The sequence below is a fragment of the Peromyscus maniculatus genome, chromosome 20 (genome assembly GCF_049852395.1).
Source record: "Peromyscus maniculatus bairdii isolate BWxNUB_F1_BW_parent chromosome 20, HU_Pman_BW_mat_3.1, whole genome shotgun sequence".
Lineage (NCBI taxonomy): Eukaryota > Metazoa > Chordata > Mammalia > Rodentia > Cricetidae > Peromyscus > Peromyscus maniculatus.
In genome coordinates, this window is record NC_134871.1 from 22,859,657 (window position 1) to 22,879,550 (window position 19,894).

The window sequence follows — 19,894 nt, forward strand, 5'->3', positions numbered from 1 at the left end:
CCTTTGAAGCTCTGAGATGCACATGAAGTAGGATGTCAGGGTAGGGGACAGCAGAGAGGAATATGATTTGAGTCTAGTCAGGACAGAGCTTATACAACCCATCTCTAAGGAAAGGAAGATGTCAAAAGGTTAAAAGTTCTGGGAAGTGTGAGGCTAGACCTTCACTACCATAGATTCCTGCATAAGCCTGAATTGAGAATTCTGGTATGGGCCCTGAGTCTGCAGCTGGGATCCAGGGAAGGGATCCTTAGGCGGCTGACCAGCCTGTAGGACACTGGTTCTCAGGCTGTGGGCGCAACCCTTACAGGGGCGGGGTCAAATGACCCTTTCACAGGGGTCACCTAAGAACATGGAAAACCACAGATATTTGCATTATGATTGATCACAGTAACAAAATCACAGTCGAAAGGTGGCAGTTAAAATAATTTCACGGTTGTGGGGGGATGTCACCACACCATGAGGAACTGTATTGGAGGTCACAGCATTAGGAAGATTGAGAAGCACTGCTCTAGAACAAGCCCACTGGGAATGAGGAGACCCCCCCCCCCTACACACACACTTGGCCTGAATCATTGGTGTTGTCGTCTGTTCCGGAGGTGCTTAGGACAGACAGAAAGGTAACAGCTGAGTGCAGCTGTACGTAGGTAAGGTCCAGGAACTTCTGTAGAAAGAGGTAGATGGAGCAGAGGCAGGGGAGAGCCAGGTTGCACCCAGATACATGCACACACGTCTGCCCACTTACGTTAGTTTCCCTGGAACACTCACTGAAATACACCATGCAAGCAGAACAGAGAGAAAGGCAAGACCTGGAAGTAGGAGGCAAGAGGGGCTGGGAGGAGGGTGTGGGGAAAATTCTTGGTTTGTTTGCAGGCAAGGCCTGGGGTATGGCTGTTTGGTGTCGGGTACCCTTTTCACTTTGTCCTGCTTTGGGTGATAACTACGTAGGCTTCAGTGACATGTCATACAGCCTAGCTTGACAATACAGCCACATGATGGAGAGAGCGGTGTGCGGATGAAGACCTGGGATGGAGGATGTAGTCAGACACCGTGGGGCTAGATAAGTCTAAAGTCTCAGATGTGACCAGAGCATCACTTGCGTGGCGCCTATGGGAGACTGACACTGTCTGGATGTCCCAAGATGATGACAGGACCAGGGTGAGGAAAAGCTATGATGGGGATCCAGGAAAGCCTCTGACAGACCTAGAGAGGGCAGAGGCACAGCCTGGTGCTCAGAACCCAAGCTGTCTGTGCCCTGCTCTGTGAATGGGTGAAGAAAATGTGGGGCCTCTGGAACTTCTCACGTTTCTGAGAGATGGTTTATTTACCATTTCGTGGATGAGGATGCAGACCCAGGGGCATTTATTAACTTGTCAGTTCTCTACAAATAATGAGTAGAAAGAGAAAGTCCAACTTCGATTGGGTCGACTTCAAAGCCCACACTATTTATTGGTCATTACAGTATATGAGTTTGAGTCACCAATGTGGCACCCATAATGATTTGTGTGCTTATGTGTGTCTTTGCATATTATCCTATTGACTGAGAACATATTCCATGCTAGGCACTATTCTGCATGCTTTATGTTTAACCCTCCTAACAACCCTACAGTGTAGTACAGTCTTTCACACCAGCTAGTTCTGATGAAGCAAGGTGTGAAGAACTGTTTGGGCCACCTGGCTCCAGAACCCGTTCTCATAACCGCTGGAATTGACAGCCTCTTGGTTCATCAATAAAGATAGGTGCATGCTTGTAGACACCATGATTTAATTCCTTCTCATGAATTCTTTTGCTCATAAGTTCAGAAAGCTTTTCAAGTTCTGAATTAACTCCATCTGAGTCTGTTGCCTAGGGGGTCACTGAAGAAGTGAGAGTCTGCAGAAGGCCTGTTATGAGGCAAAGCAACCAGGAAGATGAAGCGCATATGAAAATTATTCTACTGTGCAGCCAAATATCTGAAGAGTTGCTGGAGAGAAGAAAGCCCTCAGGGACTATAGGCAACTGGGATGGGAACAAGAACAGGCAGTTGGGGCTGGAGAGATGGCTCAGCAGTTAAGAGCACTGGCTGTTCTTCCAGGGGACTTGGGTTCAATTCCTAACACCCACACGGCAGTTTACAACCATTTGTAAATCCAACTCCAGGGCTTACAAAGGCTTCTTCAGGACTCCGTGGGCACTGCATGTATATGGTGCACAGACATACATGCAGGCAAAACACACATACACATAAAATAATAACTTTTTCTATATTTTATAATATATAATAGGTTTTTTTAAAAAAAACACTTTTTTAGAAAAAGGAAGAAAAGACAGAATGAGAAAATGGGCTATAGGGATGGTGTGAAGTTACAAGAGTGTGAGACCATATGGAACATTTCCTGGCTTTCTTTCTTTTTTCTAGGAATTTATTTTTTTTTTGCTTGTGTATATGGGTGCTTAAATGTGTGTGGACACATGTATGTTCAGGTGCACATGTCATTCATATTGAGACCCAAAGTCTACATCGTGTGCCTTCCTCCACATCCTTCCACTTTTATTTAATGAGGGAGGATCTCTCAATTGAAGCCAGAACTCACAGATCAACTAGTCTAGCTGGCCAGCTTGGCCTGGAGAACACTGGTCTCTGCCTCCCTAGAGCCCAGGGTAAGGATGTAGGATGCATATGATAGACCCACAGGCTATTGCTCTCACAATTCATAAATGTGGCTAACCTGGGCATTCAGTGAGTAAACCAGAAGAGAGCAATGACATGCGTTCTGTGGTCTGTTTCAGACCTGCACACCCACACCAGTACAGCGTGCGCCCTACAAAGGAGAAGTCTTCACGCTGAAATCCAGAGAGACGGAAGAGGATGACAGAGCTGGGACCAGGATGCACTCTTCATCCGGGTACTGTGGTTAAGCAAGGGCACAGTAAGTGTTCTGGAATATCAACACATGATTAGCAGCACATAAAATTAGTATCTTTCTTCCCAGGCCTATGAAGGGTCCAGAACTTCAAAGTGGAAAGAACACTGATAAAGGGCCTTGATGTTAAAATGTTAGAAGGGCAATAGTGATTGACAAGCCTTGAGCTAGCTGGAGGTTCATTCTCTAGACTGTTAGGGAATGTTCCAAAATAGCCCCGGAGAATCGCCTATGAGTGCAAAGCAACAGGCTAGTTGTAGGCAGAGAGGCCTGCCTACTGTACTAAAAGTATGTTCCATGGCCAATATTTAAAAAACAACTGGAACTTTGTGTGGAAAAAAGTGAATCTTTGCATTGTAAATGCAGTTATGCGTAACAAATGAATAAAACTGAGGAAATAAAGGAAAGTTACATAACTTTGTGAGAGACAGTTTTCTACAAGTGCTTGGTTGTATCTGACACTTGGTTTCTGGAGGAACGTAGCTTCTGGAGGAATGTAGCTCCTGGAGGAACGTAGTTTCTGGAGGAACGTAGTTTCTGGAGGAACGTAGCTCCTGGAGGAACGTAGTTTCTGGAGGAACGTAGTTTCTGGAGGAACGTAGCTGTCGCTATACAAAGACATGTGAGCGTTGCTCAGTCCTATGCTGCCCTTTGACAGACAGATCTCCCTGTTTGGAAACTTCTACGATTTCCAATTTTTTCCGCTTTTTTCCCCCTCCATTGTTTTCCCACTCCATCAAATCTCTACTAAAGGACCGTGCTATAGTTTTAGCATCTCTCTAACATCACTTCCGCTGACTTAGTAAAATATACACTTCTCCCCTTTTGGTGATTTTACTAGATTCTGATTATTTTTTTAAAATTGTGATGTGTATTTGTAGGTCTCAACATGTAGCAGTCTGGGAGAGTCTTACACTAGCTGGCAAGTTCAGCTGACAGCCTGTGGGCCACAGAATAGCTGCTAGTACAGCCCAACACACAACTGTAAACGTAGTTAAGATGTTGTGAGATGCTGCTTGCAGTTGTTGTTTTTGGTAACTTGAGTGTGTGGCTCTCAGTGTAAACTTAAGAAATGACGGACATCACAGGGCAATGTCAAAGGGCCAGACACTGCTGTTGGAAGTTGACCTGATCGATGAAGGTGCGTGTGTATCGGCTGGAGCCCTGCTGGATGCAGGCCTGGTCTCCTCCCTTCTCAGGCACTGCACACACTCACATCTGACATTCTGTGCCTCCCCGATTAAACCGTGTGACCGCGGGGACTTGGATAATGAGCACTGGGACAATGCAGGCCTGGCCCCTCATGCAGCGCGCTCTCTCATTGTTGGATGTTGTCATTTTTTTAAACAACACTAGCTCCAGGCTTCAGTATTTCTGTCCTTTCCACATTACTGAAATTATTCGTGTGATTCAGAAAGATTATATTTAAAATTCTGGAGATTAGCGAGAGAAAGAAGCGGTGCTGGGTGGGATCACATGCTCCTTGCTGCTTTTGTAGGCATAGGCTTAGTGTTTACTTTGATTAGAACATTTCTTGGCAGTAGCTGGAATTCAGTCTCTCTTTGTGAGGGAGAATGTTACACTGAGTGCCTTTTATTCTCTTCAAAGGTAAAAGCTGAGCGAAGGCTCTGAGGGGCCCTCCCTGCCTCGCTGTCAGGCCCTGGAGAAGAGTCTGTTATTTCAACTCCCCGAGATCCTTTAGGAAAAATCAGCGCTCTGGGCCTCTTTGATTTTTCTCTCAGAAGCAATAGCTGTCTGCCTCACAGCGCCTTTGTTGCTGCGGAAGATTGAGGATATAAATGAATGTTATTGGGATGGGAAGTCTGCATGAAGATTCATTGATGAGTCTTTTCAAATGTCATCTTTTCTTACACTAGATTTCTTTCTTTGGGTTTTTAAAGATAACTTTCTTGTGTAAAGTTTTTGTTGTTTCATTTTGTTTTAATGGCTATATTTGTTCAAAATAGCACTGTGATTTTATATTTGATTGCAATTAATAAACACTAGGAGCTTCATTTTGTGTTCTGGTATCTGAGTTCCACGTGTCTCCTACCTAGTGGGTGGGATGAAGACCCAGAGAACCGGTTCAGACAAGAGAACATGATTTCTTGAATTTTCAGTGGCTCCTGTAAGTCAAGTCCCTTGATGGGTCCCAGGAAATCAAATCAGGTGTTCAACCATTAAATGAGTCTGAGGCAAACTATCCAATCAAATCACATCGATGGACTCAGGATTTGAGGGGATTGAATGGAATTGGCATCCTCTGGAGATATGTTGATCTGTTCTTCCCAAGCCCTTTCCTGTATCTTAGTTCCTCTGTGCATCGAGACTGGGTTTCTCTTTCTTTTTCTGGGCAGACAGGCCAAGAGGGATGTCTTTGGATGTACCCACACTCTGACACACTAGCCCACAAGAGGGGGTGTTTGCACCTTTAACAGAGGGCAGCGGGGGTGCATGGTGGGTGGTGGTGGCTCAGCTGTCGTTTGTCCTGAGCACACAGAATAGAGGATGATGGTAAGGTTCACCCAAAGAGAAATCTTCCAGCTCAATTAAACTGCACATCCTTTTGTCTCAAGTTAAAAGAGATCACAAAACTATGTGTTTTCTTCCTGCACTGGGCCTGGCAGAGGCAACTCCACAATAGAGCACAGAATCCTATGCCAGTGAATAAGTCCATTGCTTTCTTACCCAGAAGTCAATCCTCACACGCATCATTTAGTGCTCACTTGAAATGTCACCTTCTCCCAGAGGCTTTCCAAAGTAGGTTAGGTCCTTCTTTTACGCAGCTCTATGGTGGGGCCAACATCCACCCATCATCACACTTTATCTTACACAGTGTGCAGTTACCTCTGTGTCTGTAGGTCCCAGGGACTCAGCCAATGGATCCAAAACATCTGGGGAAAAAAAGGTCTGTACTGACAGGTAGATCTTATTTCCCGACATGATTCTCTGAACAATACGCCATCTCAGTCTCTCCAGAGCATTTACTTCACGTTAGGAGGTAACAGTAATCAAGAGATGGGTTTTAGTATAAGGGAGGGCGAGCACACGTAGTTCACGTGATGTCGTTTTGTATAAGTAGTGTCGGCATCCTCGGATTTTGGGATCCACGCGGTCCTGAAGCCAACCCTCCATGCATACTCCGGAGGGACTGACTGCTATAGCTGCTTGTTTCTCTTCTCCTTCTCCTCCGGAAGCTACAGGGAGGGGCTTGTCTGGTCCTCGGGCACTCCCCCATACCCAGCACAGGGTGTGGTCAGTGAAGGGTAATCAGTGATTAGTTCATAGTTTTTAAATAAACAAGGCAGTGAAAGGATTCCTGCTAAGTTCTTTGACTGATACAGATGGAGTTAGAGAGCTTTCAAGGCAACAGAAACAGCCCTGCAGTCTTTCCTGCACAGCTCTGCACAGCTCTTCAGGAGAAGAGGGAAGTAACCACAGGATTCTGCTCCAGCAAAGCCCTTGGAAAAGCACCTGGCTCTCCTTTACGTTCTACAGATGGCCGGTGAGACCAAGCTCCCTTTCATTATGAAGTCTGATTGATCTTCCTAAAACTATCTCAGTTTCTTCATTTACAAAACAAAAACAATACAAGGATTTGCCCTCTCCAAAGGTGTCCCGAGGCCTGTCATACCCAAGCCCTACACAGCCCACAAACGCTAGCTCCCGTGGCTCTCAGTGTGCCGAGTCAGTACAGATGTGCTGTCCTGAAAACCTCAGAGGTTCCGTTCTTTCCTTGAAGTTCACCACATTTGGCAGTACCAAGCCCTTAGTGGTGGCGAAGAACAGAAGCCACGCAAAGGAAGAAGGTGCATGTCCAGGCACAAGACAAGACATCTCCACGGTGGCCAGGATGGGGCCACCATGAGCAGTCTGAGCAGGGATGCATGCGGAAGCATGGGGATAGAGGAAACATGGAGGCAGCCTTTGTTTCCTAGCAGGAGCTCCTCCCTGTGTGGAAGAAGGCAGCATTGTGAACTTGTCAAGGGCTCGAAGGTTGCAAAAGCTGCATTTGAACCAGCCAGCAAGACATGGAAACATCCCAAGCTTCCGTTCTTCTGTTGATGAAATGGAAATTCAGTAGCCAAGACTATTTTCTATGCACGGATGCTTGAAGACTAAGATACTAAGTATAACGCCGGTCTCTCTGACGATGTCAGCCCAGAGGCACACCCTTCCTGTCCTTCCTCCACATGGTTTTCCCCTCTGCTTTCCAAACTACCCAACGCTGGGTCCCAAAGAAGGCACACAATGTAATAACCAGATTTCTGTTTGTCAAGGCCCGTTTCTCCCTTTACTTCTCTCTGGAAAATATCTGTGGACAAGTCTTTGAAACAGAGTGACCAGGCATCACTAGTGAGCACCTGCTGTTTGGAGAGCGCTGAACCAGACCCTTCCTTTTGGTGGCCACAGCCCCCTGCAGAGCTGCCCGGAGTGGTACCGGGAAGAGCTCAGGGAATCTGGGTCGAAGGAACGGAATAACTGTGCACATAACAGGTAGTGGAAGAGGAGAAGAGGGTTGGAAAAGCAACTCAACAACCAATTGTGATCTGTGTGCACGGTCTGGGCTGCATCTGGTGAGTCAGGGTGTGTAAAAATATAAACTGCATGGGGACTGGCCCTCGGGACTCTGAGACAAGGGTGTTTGTATAAAAACTAGAGGGGTATGGCAGATTAGCTGAGCTTTCTCAAACTGTGAGGGGTTTTATTTGTTTTGTTTTTTTTACCTTATAATAGGATGTAGTGTCCACAAGAACTCAGGACCTCTGGTTTTTCTCTTTAATAAAACAAATGTGCTCTATAGATCCTAAATAATAACACCTGTTAGGCCTTCATTATGGGCCTGCACCAGGACTAAGCTCTGTGGACTCTGTCACCTAGTTCTGTCTACAAGCTCATGAGATGCCATTGCTCTTAGGTCACAAATGAGGAACCATGACTCAAGAGAGGTTGAACAAGTGCCCAAAGTGTGACAGACGCCCATTTGGTTGGCAGGCGACTCAAGATGTAAACAACTATTCTAGTGGATAGTTTCTCCATCCCGAAAACATGACATGAAAAGAACCCACAACCTCAGAGCGGAAAGAGAGTATCTACCCCAAACAGATCGCCACAGAGAACACTGCAGAACACTACGGTGATGTGGGGTCCAACAGCCCACAGTGATCGGCAGAGACCACAGCCAAGGAACTGAGTCACTCTGGAAGTGGAATCAGCAGAAGAATCACTGGGGTGTGGTGAGGCAGAGGAAGCCGAACGCACACGAAGCAGCCAGCACAGAGCCGGAAGGGGGTGAGCACCTGGCCAATTATCCAGCCGGTGGCATTTTCCCGTGCCACTGGTGAGCCTGGGAAGGGACTGGAGGAAAGCAAGTCTCCCCACACCGGGCTCATTACCCAGCCATTTTCCCACTGGACCTGCTCAGATTTGGCTTTTGGGGTGCACCCAGCTCCCTCAGCCCGCCTCCTGCCTCAACCTTGGTCTTGCAGCCTCGTATACTTCTCTCTCAGGGTACAGACCGATGAGTTAGGAGTTATTCATGCTGCTGGCCTCCACCTCCCCATGTTCTGCTTTCTTTTCTTAATGGTTTTTCAATACTCTGTGAGGCTCACACCTTGGGGCCAATCTCACCCTAAATAATTCTCTTGTCTTGGGAACTCTTGATGCAAGAAGGCTCGTCTTCCTTTTTTTTTTTTTTTTTTTTTTTTTTGGTTTTTTCGAGACAGGGTTTCTCTGTGTAGCTTTGCGCCTGTCCTGGAACTCACTTGGTAGCCCAGGCTGGCCTCAAACTCACAGAGATCCGCCTGGCTCTGCCTCCTGAGTGCTGGGATTAAATGCGTGCGCCACCACCGCCCGGCTTCGTTTTCCCTTTTTAAGGAGCACACAGGCACACAGGCCCACTCTGATCAACACTGACTGCTCTGCACCGGTCTGTGGAAAAGAGAGAGGTTCACGGACATCAGGAAGACAGGAACACAAGCCTGGAGGAGCGCATAGTAAAAACATTGCCCTGGAGGCATCTGGGAATGCCTGACTGGATTCCTGGGGGTGCAGCAGGTAGCCCAGCATGTAGGCCTGGGGCTTCAGGGCCCATCCTGAGAAGGGAGAAGCCTCCAAGGATAGTCTTGTTGCTTAGTTTCCTTTTGTTTGTTGGCAGTTGTCTTAGTTGGGGTCCCTATTGCTGTGAAGAGACACCCTGACCACACCAACTCTTTTAAAGGAAACATCTGATTGGGGTGGCTGGCTTACAGTTCAGAGGTTCAGTCCATTGTCATCATGGTGGGACATGGCAGCATGCAGGCAGACATGGTGCTGGAGAAGTAGCTGAGAGTCCTGCATGGGGGGGGGGGCTTTGCTTTCAAATCACCACAGCAACAAAGGGCAAATGAAGAATCTTTCATCTTCTAGGGTCCTAGAATATACAGTTATGGCCCTGGATCTGAAGGCTAAGGGGGAAGAAAGCAATGTCTTGGTGTTTTTGTTTACTGAAGCTCTTTGGTGGATGCTGGCTTACCCGTCAACAAGAAAGGACTCACAGGAAGAGCAGATGATGGTGACTCAGAGACTCGGCCACAGGGGGCAGTGCCTCCTGAGGTAAGAACATACATGGGGCTGGAGAGACAGCTCAGCCGTCAAGAGAACTGACTGCTCTCCCAGAGGACCCGGGTTCAATTCCCAGCATCCACATGGCAGGTCACAGCTGTCTGTGACTCCAGTTCCAGGGAACCCGACACCCATGGCGAAACACCAAATACACATAAAATAAAAATAAAGAATATATAACATGGACGAGGTGACCATTTGGAGAAGACTTGGTATCCATGCATCTAAGGATGCGGATACAGCCTGGGGAACATCACTTACCCTCTCTGAACCTCAATTTCTTGATCTATGAACTGGAGACCGTAAGCGTTCCTCTGCTTCCTTGACTGTGTTGTGAGAGGAACGCAAAGAGATGGCATTTGTGAGCGAAGCAGTAAGAGAGTAATGAGAGGGACATTACGACCGTGTGGACGGCGTGCTCAGTCGGGTGCTCTGGAAATCGGCAATAAGGGAAGGCATGGGATGGGAGCAATTAGAAAGCAGTGGGGTGGGGTTAAAAATAGACGAGTGAGCTCACAGTCACACAGACGGGCCCTTCTGTGAGGAGAGTGCCAAGCACTGGAGAGAAAAACGTGGGCAGAAAAGGAAGGTTAGCTGTGGATCCGGGAAGTGGAGGTGTTGCCCACCCCACTGGAGGAAGCTAGGGCTTGTGTTTAGTGGGCCACAGGAGCTTGGGTTGGGGTGACAGCTCATGAGGTGGCATTTCCTGAGTCATGATACCATCCACACTGATAGTCACATGCCCAAGCCAGAGCCAGATGCCAGCCTAGCAAAGCCAAGGTCAGGCTGAGCTCAGAAATGAGAGGTAGGAGGCTGCACGTGGGAGACCAGCACGGGGAGTAAGATGGGCGTTAGAGGTGAGTTCTGTGGGACAAGGCTGGGACATGCAGGGGAGGCTGGCTACGAGGGACATGTCCCGCCCCTGGGCTAGGGGTCAAGGCCAAGAAGACAAGAGTCCTGGGCAAGGTGACAGCGTTGCCTGTTGGCTGGGAAGGAGACCTGGAAGAGACGGTGCACAGAACCAGAGCTACAGGGTGAACGGGGGCTGGTTCTCTGGAGCGGGACCAACTGTGCTCGGGATGGCAGGCTCCTCTGGAGCCTTCCTGCCGGACTGCCGTCACACAGAAGTCACTCTTAGTCATGTTGGAGTGAAAGGACAAGATGGACATGGCCAAACTGAAACCGTTCAGCAAACCGGGCCTGGTGGCACAGGCCTGAGAGAGACCCCAGTTATTCAGAAGGCTGAGGCAGGAGGATTGTAACTTACTGGAACCCTATCTCAAAATAAAATACAAGGCAGTGGGCTAGGGAAGGTAGCTCAGTGGTAGAACACTTGCCTAGTGTGTGCCAGGCCCTAGGTTCAACTGCAATATTACAAAGAGAAATAAATTAACAATTTAAAATTTTTTAGACAGGCTCCAAAATTGAACACGTTTTCTGGCTTTGGCAAAAATTAACTTTCTTTCCGGTATTAGAGAGTTGACACGGGACACTTCTCTGTCCCTCTTGGCAACCATGGGTCGTCTGTCTTGTTCTTTGTCTCATACTGTGGATTCAAAACAACAACCAACAGCTCTCGCCTTAGAATAAGAGAGTTTATTCTAGAGCCAAATTTGTGTGACCATGGCCCTGGGACACAGACTTAGATTGCCCCAAATTCCACGTTCCAACACAGAAGCAGTCTCATGAAGTATTATAGTCTTCCACAACAAAGAAAGTCATAAATGAAAATGAACAAAATACGTCAGCAGGTGCATCCGAGAGGCAGCAAGATGGGGAAACCTTTCTGTTGGCCTCAGAACTCCCTGATGGCTTTCTCAACTTTGGGGTTGGTGGAAGCTAGTGGTCGGCCAAGTTCATATGTTCCAAGTTCAAACATTCCACGTCTGTTAGCTCACGGGATGTTAGTTCTGTCACAGAGGCAGGCAAGGAATGGAACTAAAGCTGGCCTGAGGTAGGTAGTTGGACCTGAAACATTCCAACCTCTTTGCAGACATGGTTTCTTTCCAGAAATATTCTCTCTCTCTCTCTCTCTCTCTCTCTCTCTCTCTCTCTCTCTCTCTCTCTCTCTCTCTCTCTCTCGTGTGTGTGTGTGTGTGTGTGTGTGTGTGTGTGTGTGTTCAAATCTGGGGCAATCCTCCTCCAGCTTCCCGGGTGCTAAGACTGGAGGATTATGCTGTCATGTCCTACCTCACCCCTTTCCTTCTCTTTATATCATACGAGGTTTAGGATTGCCACGCTCCATTTAGTGGCCTGTTTCCATGGCAACTTGTTTCTGCATTTCGCCGTTCTCAATCCGCCTATAGCGCTATGGCTGATTCCAACTTCTAAGCACGGCAGCCCTCAGCCATGTTGACATCCTGTCCTGACGCAGAGTGTCTTGAAAGGGAACACTGTCTTCCCAAATAATTAATTTAAAAATACATTTAAACACGTAAAGGCATGATCTTTAAAATGTAGAAATAGAGAATTTCTTCACACCTGCTAGTCAAGAAGCAACTTTTCTTGTCAGTCATTTTCATTGGCTCGTTCCAGGCTGTTTGCTCCGGGTGTATGAAACGTGGTGGTTTGAACGAGAAGGGCCCCTTTAGACTCATGTGTTTGAATGGGTGGTCCCCAGTGGGTAGAGCTCTTTGGAAAGAATTAGGGGAAGGTGTGGCCTTGTTGGAGTAGATATGACATTGTTGGAGGAAGTGTGTTACTGGGGGTGGCCTTTGAGGTTTCAAAAGGCCATGCCACTTCCCGGTTAGTTCTCCCTCTGCTTCCTGGTTGTTGTCTCAACACATAACCTCTCATGGATTGCTCCAGTGCCTGCCTGCCTGCCTGCCTGCCGCCACACTGTGCACCATGGTGCTAACGGACTGACTCTATGACACCATAAGCAAACCTCCAATTAAATGCGTTCTTTTATAAGCTGCCTTGGTCCTGGTGTCTCTTCACAGCAACAGCACAGTAGCTAAGAACTTCAAAGACAGCCAGGGAAAGGGTCTTCAAGAGACCCTGGGCTCCAAATATAATGGCTGGCTCTCAGAGTTTCTTGATACACTCCATGGTGATCAGACTTTAGTAGTGTCCCCACCCTTAGTGATGTGGGCTGGCACTTGATCTTGGCATATGCAAGAACAAGAGTCATGGTGAAAATTCACTTTTGTCTCACTAATGTGTGTGTGTGTGTGTGTGTGTGTGTGTGTGTGTGTGTGTGTGTGTATTGAACTAACAAATCATTGCAGGTTTTTTCTTCTTTTCACATGTATGCATGGGAAAGCTGAGGTTGAGGTTAGAAATCTGCCTCCGTGGCTCACTCACCTTATTCTTTGAAGTAGGATCTGTCAAGCAACCTCAGAGCTTGCCCATGTGACTAGTTTCATTAGCCAGCTTGATTCGCTGTCCCTTCCTTCCTGGACTGAGATGACAGAGAGCTGCCACACCCACCGGGTTTGCTTGGATTGTAGGCATCCAGGCTCTGGCTCCCTCCGTGCGTGGCAAGCACTTTACCTGCGACGGTCGCCCAGCCTGGCTTTGTGTTTTCTGTGTCCCTTGGCATCACTTTGCACTTTAGAGAGTCTGAGTCTGCAGAGCCATTGTTCTGCATCTTATTGTCCTCCTGGGTTGATTCTGGACCATGGTCTGCATTGAGTTGTGCTCGTTTTGTTTTGGGCTTTTTAGCTATAGAATTGCAAGACTTTTAAGAGACGCTTGGATGGAGGCCCACAGATGCTGGTTGACAGTCAACTTGCCTTTTCAGAATGAATTTCCACATTTTCTAGCAGTTCTGTGTGCCATTTGCCCTTGGCAGTCAGTGTGGATCAATGACCTTGTATTTGTATTCACAGTCTATGCCCCAAGAAGCCAGGTTCAGAAACCTGACCTCAATAATAACAATTAGAATGGACAAATTAATAGTTAAAAGCAGAAATACGAGAGTTATTCAATGTGGCCATATTTGGGAGAGACCCAGTGGCCCTCTTCAAGTTCATCTTCGGGATTCTGAAGTGAAACCCAGGTTTAAGCAAGGGCCAGAGATATGCACCTCTAAGTAGTCCCAGTCAGTGTCCATTACTGCCCATCATTGTCTGGGCTCCAGTGTCCCAGCCAGATGATCTGACAAGTTCTCGGTGCTGTATGAAATCCCTTTTCTGGGTGGCAAGTTCGTCCTTTGGCTAGCACCAGCCTTTAGTAGTTCTCTTCCCCAATGTAAGTTCCAGGAGGAATCCCAGTTTCTTGGGGTCCACTGTGTCAATAGTCTATAAGTCACAGTAAGGAACACAAGTGTCTCTTCCAAATATGATTCCTGCCAGGCCAGTTACATCTCCACATCAGTGTCATTCTCGGGTAAAACTTTGTATTACTCACTTTTCTATTGTGATAATCACCGTAACCAAGTCAACTTAGAGAAGAAAAAGACTATTTGGGCTTATGTTCCAGAGGGTCAAGAATCCTTGGTAGCTGAGTGGCACCATGGCAACAAGCCATATACATGGAGGCAGGAGCAGGAAACCCGAGGGCTGACATCTTGAATGGCAAGGAAGCAGACAAGCGATAGATGATGCTTTATCCTCTCAAGGTTCACCTTCAGTGAAATACTTCCTACAAGGTCACACCTCCTAAGCTTTCCAAACAGCGCCACCAACAGAGGGGCAAGTATGTAAATGCCCGAGACTACCGGGAACCCCTTGTTCAAACCCCCACAGCATTTAAGGGCATGGCTCAGAGTAGTGTGAAGGTCTTCTCCTTTGGGTTTGTTCCTCACTGCCCCAAGAGACTCCAGGGAAGAGACCCATCACTATGTCTAAGGGGCATTCCAAACTTTTTTAGGACAGCTGTCTTCTGATTTATCAAAACCCGAATCCTGACTTTTCCTGCCCTTTCCATGTCTGAATTTACAGACACAGGAAGATAAATAGCGTTCTCTCTAATGGTGCAGGTCTGATGCTTGCGAGGGTGCCTTTGCTAGCTGCTTGATGACTTCTGTCCCTCACAAAGCTGTGTTCAAACTCTTATCCCCAGCTACTTAACATAGCTGGCCCTTTCTATTCGCGGGCTCTGGTTCTTTGAATTACATAGTATTTTCATGGTGTCTGTAGGTAATCTAGAGATAATTTACAGAGTCAGGGAAGACACATACAGGTTATGTGCAAATGATGTGTCATTTTGCAGAGGGATTTAAGAGAATGTTTGACACAGAATGAAGACTATGAACACAGGCAAAAACTGAAATCACAGTGCTGTAAGCACAGAATGCCAAAGACTTCTGCTGCCACCAGATTTTGGAGGAGGTAGGGAAAGAAGTTTCTAGAGATTCTGAAGGGAGCACAGCCCTGCTGACATCTTGATTTGAGCTTTTAGACTTCAAATTTATGAGGGCACAAATTTCTGTCGTGTTAAGTGTCTGGTTTCTGGTTACAGCCGACCAAGGGAAAAGTAGCAAGTCAAACACTAGATAAAGCTGAGAGGTGTGAATCCTCCAGAATCTCCTACTTTCAGAGTTCAAGTCTCCCAAAGACAGATGGAAATGTGCCCAAGTTGTTTTTATACTTCTGGATGAGAAAAAAAAAATAGAGCTTTTTTCAGTCCCCAACGCTGAGTGATAGAATTGACCATAATACATTCAACACAGTATTTTAGAGACTGCTGGATATTTGTAGCACCTCCGGGGTTTGAATGTCTGACATGCTGATGTGGGGACTACTTGAGAGCCAACCTGATCCTGCTGTACACCTCTGCCCCTCCGCCCATGACTTGAACACGACTGCTTGGAGTGGCCCCACACACCTGCAAGGACGTTAGACGATTTGGGGGTTGGCTGTGATGAGCGACGGCAACCATATGTATCCACTGCAAACTCTCCTCCAGGGGAAAACCCTGAGCAAAGTGCTTCTAAATTGTTTTTCGTTTTGTTTATGGTGAAAAGGCTGGGAGGGCCGAGAAGCGGTGGCAGGGATGGAAACAGCTGTCGTGGGAGCAGTTGGCGAGGGGTGACGACAGCTGCTAACAGCTCATCCCGAGCGGAGGAGACTCAAGGAATGCTTAGGTGATGCCACTGATTGGGCTTTAGACACAACAGCATTACTAACAAACCTGGCCTGTAATCTGAGAAAACCGGAAGGTACTTGGATCGCCAGCTGCTGTGGGGAGCTGATCTCCAAGATGAAGGCACTGAGGATGAGGGTCTTCTTGGCTCACAGGTTGATGGAGTTTGGTAGATGTCTCAGGTTATTGCCACTGAAGCAAATTAATATGAAGTTCCATAGCTAACGCAGAGCCAGACAAATATCAGAATCCAGGACTCCTGTCAGAGGCCCACGCCCATTCCAAATTAGAAGTCAAGAATGAGAAAAAGCAGACAGTTTTAACCCCAAACTTCTACATTTTGTAGAGTCCCATTTTCCAGCTGATTAACATACAAGATCCCCAAAGAGCAATGGAGCAAAATTCATGAACTAAAGTTTGTGGTTTGGGCTCCATTCTATTTTAAAAACACATTAAAATCCGATTTTATTTCTAACATTAACGATTAGATGAGTTCCCATAATAATCTGGGACTCTGGCTGTTCTGGGAAAAGTCACTTGCTCTGTGGGAAATGGAGTAAGAGCTTCCTCATGCCGCAGATGAGGTACAAGTGGGCTGCCCTTCCAGCCCTGCGTGGCTTTGTTAACTCACACCATCTACCTGGCCTGCGTAGCCTGGAGTTTGCAAGCCCTGGGAGCTGGGAAGGAAACACAGACTCTCAGAGCCCTGGGCTGACAGTTGAGATTTCATATTGGAGAAGTGAGGGGGGCGGGGAGTGGGCAGCAGAACACTGAGCGAGAAGGAGCAGAGAGCCAAGGTCACAGAAGCAAAAGGTCTTGTCCAAAATCCAGGGACAGAGTTTTCATCTATTTCTGGATGAAAGAACAGGATGTGGGAACCAGCACTGTGGTCAGCTCTCTTGTGCCACACACCAGCGGAGACTGAGGCAAAGCATCCTCTGTCTATTTTTAACTGGATCTCAGAGCTGCGTCAGAGGACCAGGCTGCTGGCTAATCTTGTCGAAGCATCCTTTTCTGAATTGCATAAATGCCATCTACACAGGCTGAAGAACATTGGAGAGAAAAACCGTAAAGACACAGGGCATGTTATAAATAGTGTCTGAACAGGAGCAGGGTGTTCTGGGCCAGGGCTCTTTGGAGGTTCTCTAGGATTTCATGGCTGAGCCATGCAGACAAGAAATGAGAAGTCATTTGTTTGTTTAAGCTGAAGTAATGGCCGGTGGTTTTCTGGTTTTTTTGTTTGTTTGTTTTTTGTTTTTGTTTTTGTTTTTTCCACTCCCTTCATTCTGAAGTACAATGAGAGTTGCTTTTTTACACTACATAAAAATGTATGCAGACTTTTCAGCAGAACAACTTTTTACTTGTATATCCCTGAGCCAGGAGTAGGCATTTCATTGGAGAAAAGCAGTCAGGAATGAGAACAAAGATCTTTATGTCCAGAGCTCCCTCCCAGCCAACAAGAAGACGTTAGTGGTGAGCGAGGTGGCCACGGTTCCAGCCCATCACAGTTCTCTAGTGGGGAAATAGAGGGTGAAGCATGATCCTATTTAGTCTTATCAATAAAAACCAGGAGTCAGATATCTGGGTGATAACCGGAAAGATCAGAGAAGCAAAGGGGCAACCGCCAGTGACTTCTTACCTCTCCTGATCCTCTGACAGAGTGGGGCACGAGATCCTGTCTCTACCCACCTTATATTCCTGTCTCCACCTCCCAATTGTTCTGGGAACAGAGGCATGAACCGCCCAGGTGCTGGGATTAAAGGTGTGAGCAAGCTTTACTGGGTAGAACACAAACAAAATATCACACAAGAGCATACACTGTTACTGTGAGAATCTACTCCAGCACCACTGCACTGACACTGTGTCTCTGCTTGGGGCTTATTTCACAGGTAGGGAAAGCCCTTGGTGCAGCCTGGAGCGCCAGGGAAGAGCCAGTGCCCAGCACTCAGCTGCCCACAACTAGCCACTGTCAGGAGCTGGTGCGCACTGCCTTGACCCCTTAGTGCCCTTTTTAAGTTCTTCCACGCTGAAAGGGCGAGCGGCAGGTTCTGCTAAACACGCACTTAGAAGTGAAAGATGTGATAGTATGGTTTGTTTTCTGTGTGTGTGTGTGTGTGTGTGTGTGTGTGTGTGTGTGTGTGTGTGTAAAACATACGTCTATAGTTTGTATATGTATAAAGTGTAAAGGCAGCTGGCTCTCTCCCTGTTCCACCCAGGTAACCACAGACTAGAAGGGTTCAGAGAAAACCACAGTGTGTCTCTAGGGCACGTGTGCAGAGTTTTTGTTGTTTTTGTGACTCCCTGAAACAATATTGTACAAATACACACTGCTTGTATTGCATGAGATAGCATTAGTAAAAGGCTCTATAGACCAGGCTGGCCTCGAGCTCACAGAGATCCACCTGCCTCTGCCTCCCAAGTGCTGGGATTAAAGGCGTGCACCACCACCGCCCAGCTTATAGCATTAGTAATCTAGAGAAATTCTTTAAGTAAAAATGCTGAGTTCACTCAGGCGATGTTTAAATAAATGGTAGATCAGAGCCTGTGTAAATATGATTGAAAAAAAGCTGGTGGTTGTTCATGAATGACTAAAGCCGGAGCAATGTAGGACTGCAAGGGGACTCGTTTGGGGGCACCCAAATGTCCCAGAAATATCAAGGAGTATGTTGGCTTTACTTTGAAACAGATTTTATTCAAAGAAGCTATGGAGACACCCCTGAGGCTCTGCATGGACTAGTCTTGAGGAGTTCCTGGCCTAAGCCCTTCACCTCCTCATTCAACATGTATTTACTAGGGTTTGGATGATATATGTATATTTAAGATGGGGTCTTGTCCTAGTTAGGGTTTCTACTGCTGTGAAGAAACACCATGACCATGGCAACTCTTATAAAGGAAAAACCTTTAATTGGGGTGGCTTACGTTTTCAGAGGTTCAGTCCATTGTCATCATGGACAACTTGGCGGTTTGCAGAAAGACATGGTGCTGGCTACATCTTGATCTGAAGGCAACAGGAAGTCAACAGGGACACTGGGCTTGAACACATATAAGACTTCAAAGCCCACCCCCACAGTGACACACTTTCTCCAACAAGGCCACATCTATTCCAACAAAGCCATACCTCTTAATAGTGCCACTGCCAGTGAGCTTATTGAAAGGACCACAGGTCTCATTCTGTAACCCTTATGTAGACCAGGGTCTGGCTTATGTATGTAGACCAGGCTGGCCTTGAACCTGCAGCCATCTTTCTGCCTTTTTCTCTAGGTGCAGGAACCATAGATGCACCCTGGCACGCCCAGCTGGGATGATGTCCAGGTGCAGGAACCATAGATGCACCCTGGCACGCCCAGCTGGGATGATGTCCAGGTGCAGGGTCACAGATGCACCCTGGCATGCCCAGCTGGGATGATGTCCAGGTGCAGGATCACAGGTGCACCTTGGCATGCCCAACTGGGATGATGTCCAGGTGCAGGATCACAGGTGCACCCTGACACACCCAGCTGGGATGATGTCCAGGTGCAGGATCACAGGTGCACCCTGACATGCCCAGCTGGGATGATGTCCAGGTGCAGGATCACAGATATACCCTGGCACGCCCAGCTGGGATGATGTCCAGGTGCAGGATCACAGGTGTACCCTGACATGCCCAGCTGGGATGATGTCCAGGTGCAGGTTCACAGGTGCACCCTGGCACGCCCAGCTGGGATGATGTCCAGGTGCAGGATCACAGGTGCACCCTGACACGCCCAGCTGGGATCTATGTCCTTTATGAAGGTGCTGTGATGTGTGTGATGCATGGGCTGACTGTAGTAATTACCATGGTTGAGAACCAAAGAAGTAAAATGTATGTTCTGTCTTCATAAGAATGAAGCCAAGGTAAATTATTCACCCATGTGTGATATATTATTAAAACCACACAACATCTGAATTCAGAGGATGAGTTATTTTCATAAATTGGAATAATCTGGAACGTTTCCATTCCATTGCTTTTCAAAGACAGAAGAAATTCTTCAGCTATCGTGTTCTCTTGCTTTATGTTTTGATGGCTCGGGTTTCTGAGAAACAGCCAAGAGGAAGCAGGAGGAAAGGGTGGTTTCAGCATTCAGCTCTGCTCCAAGCTTTGGCGGATTGGGAACTGTTGTTCCGAAGAGCTCATTAGTGAAAAGGTGTGAATACACCACACTTTATAAAGCAGCACGGGAGAGAGGACCTGGGTTCAAATCCTGATTCCGGAACAAGCCACTTAGCTTCTGTGTGACTCAGTTTCCTCATTCATAAAACCACAACACACGGAGACATTTGGTGAATTGTGACACTCGGTGTGCCGGATACCCAGTAAGGACACTAACAGCCACTGTGTTTT

At 47.3% G+C, this 19,894-nt stretch overlaps 1 protein-coding gene across 2 annotated transcripts in view; it reads left to right on the plus strand.

Annotated features, from left to right (window-relative positions):
* Dpys (dihydropyrimidinase) overlaps positions 1-9,690 on the plus strand; it is an 86,003-nt gene extending 76,313 nt beyond the window's left edge. The window contains exons 9-10 of one of the 2 annotated variants that reach the window (XM_042264713.2): positions 2,768-2,907; positions 9,310-9,690. In XM_042264713.2, coding sequence (XP_042120647.2) covers positions 2,768-2,896 — 129 coding nt within the window. In that variant the 3' untranslated portion in view covers positions 2,897-2,907; positions 9,310-9,690. Of the gene's footprint in view, positions 1-2,767; positions 2,908-4,509; positions 4,917-9,309 lie in introns of those variants that run through there. The other variant, XM_006988696.4, reaches the window with a different exon arrangement.
* Positions 9,691-19,894: the final 10,204 nt, after the last annotated feature.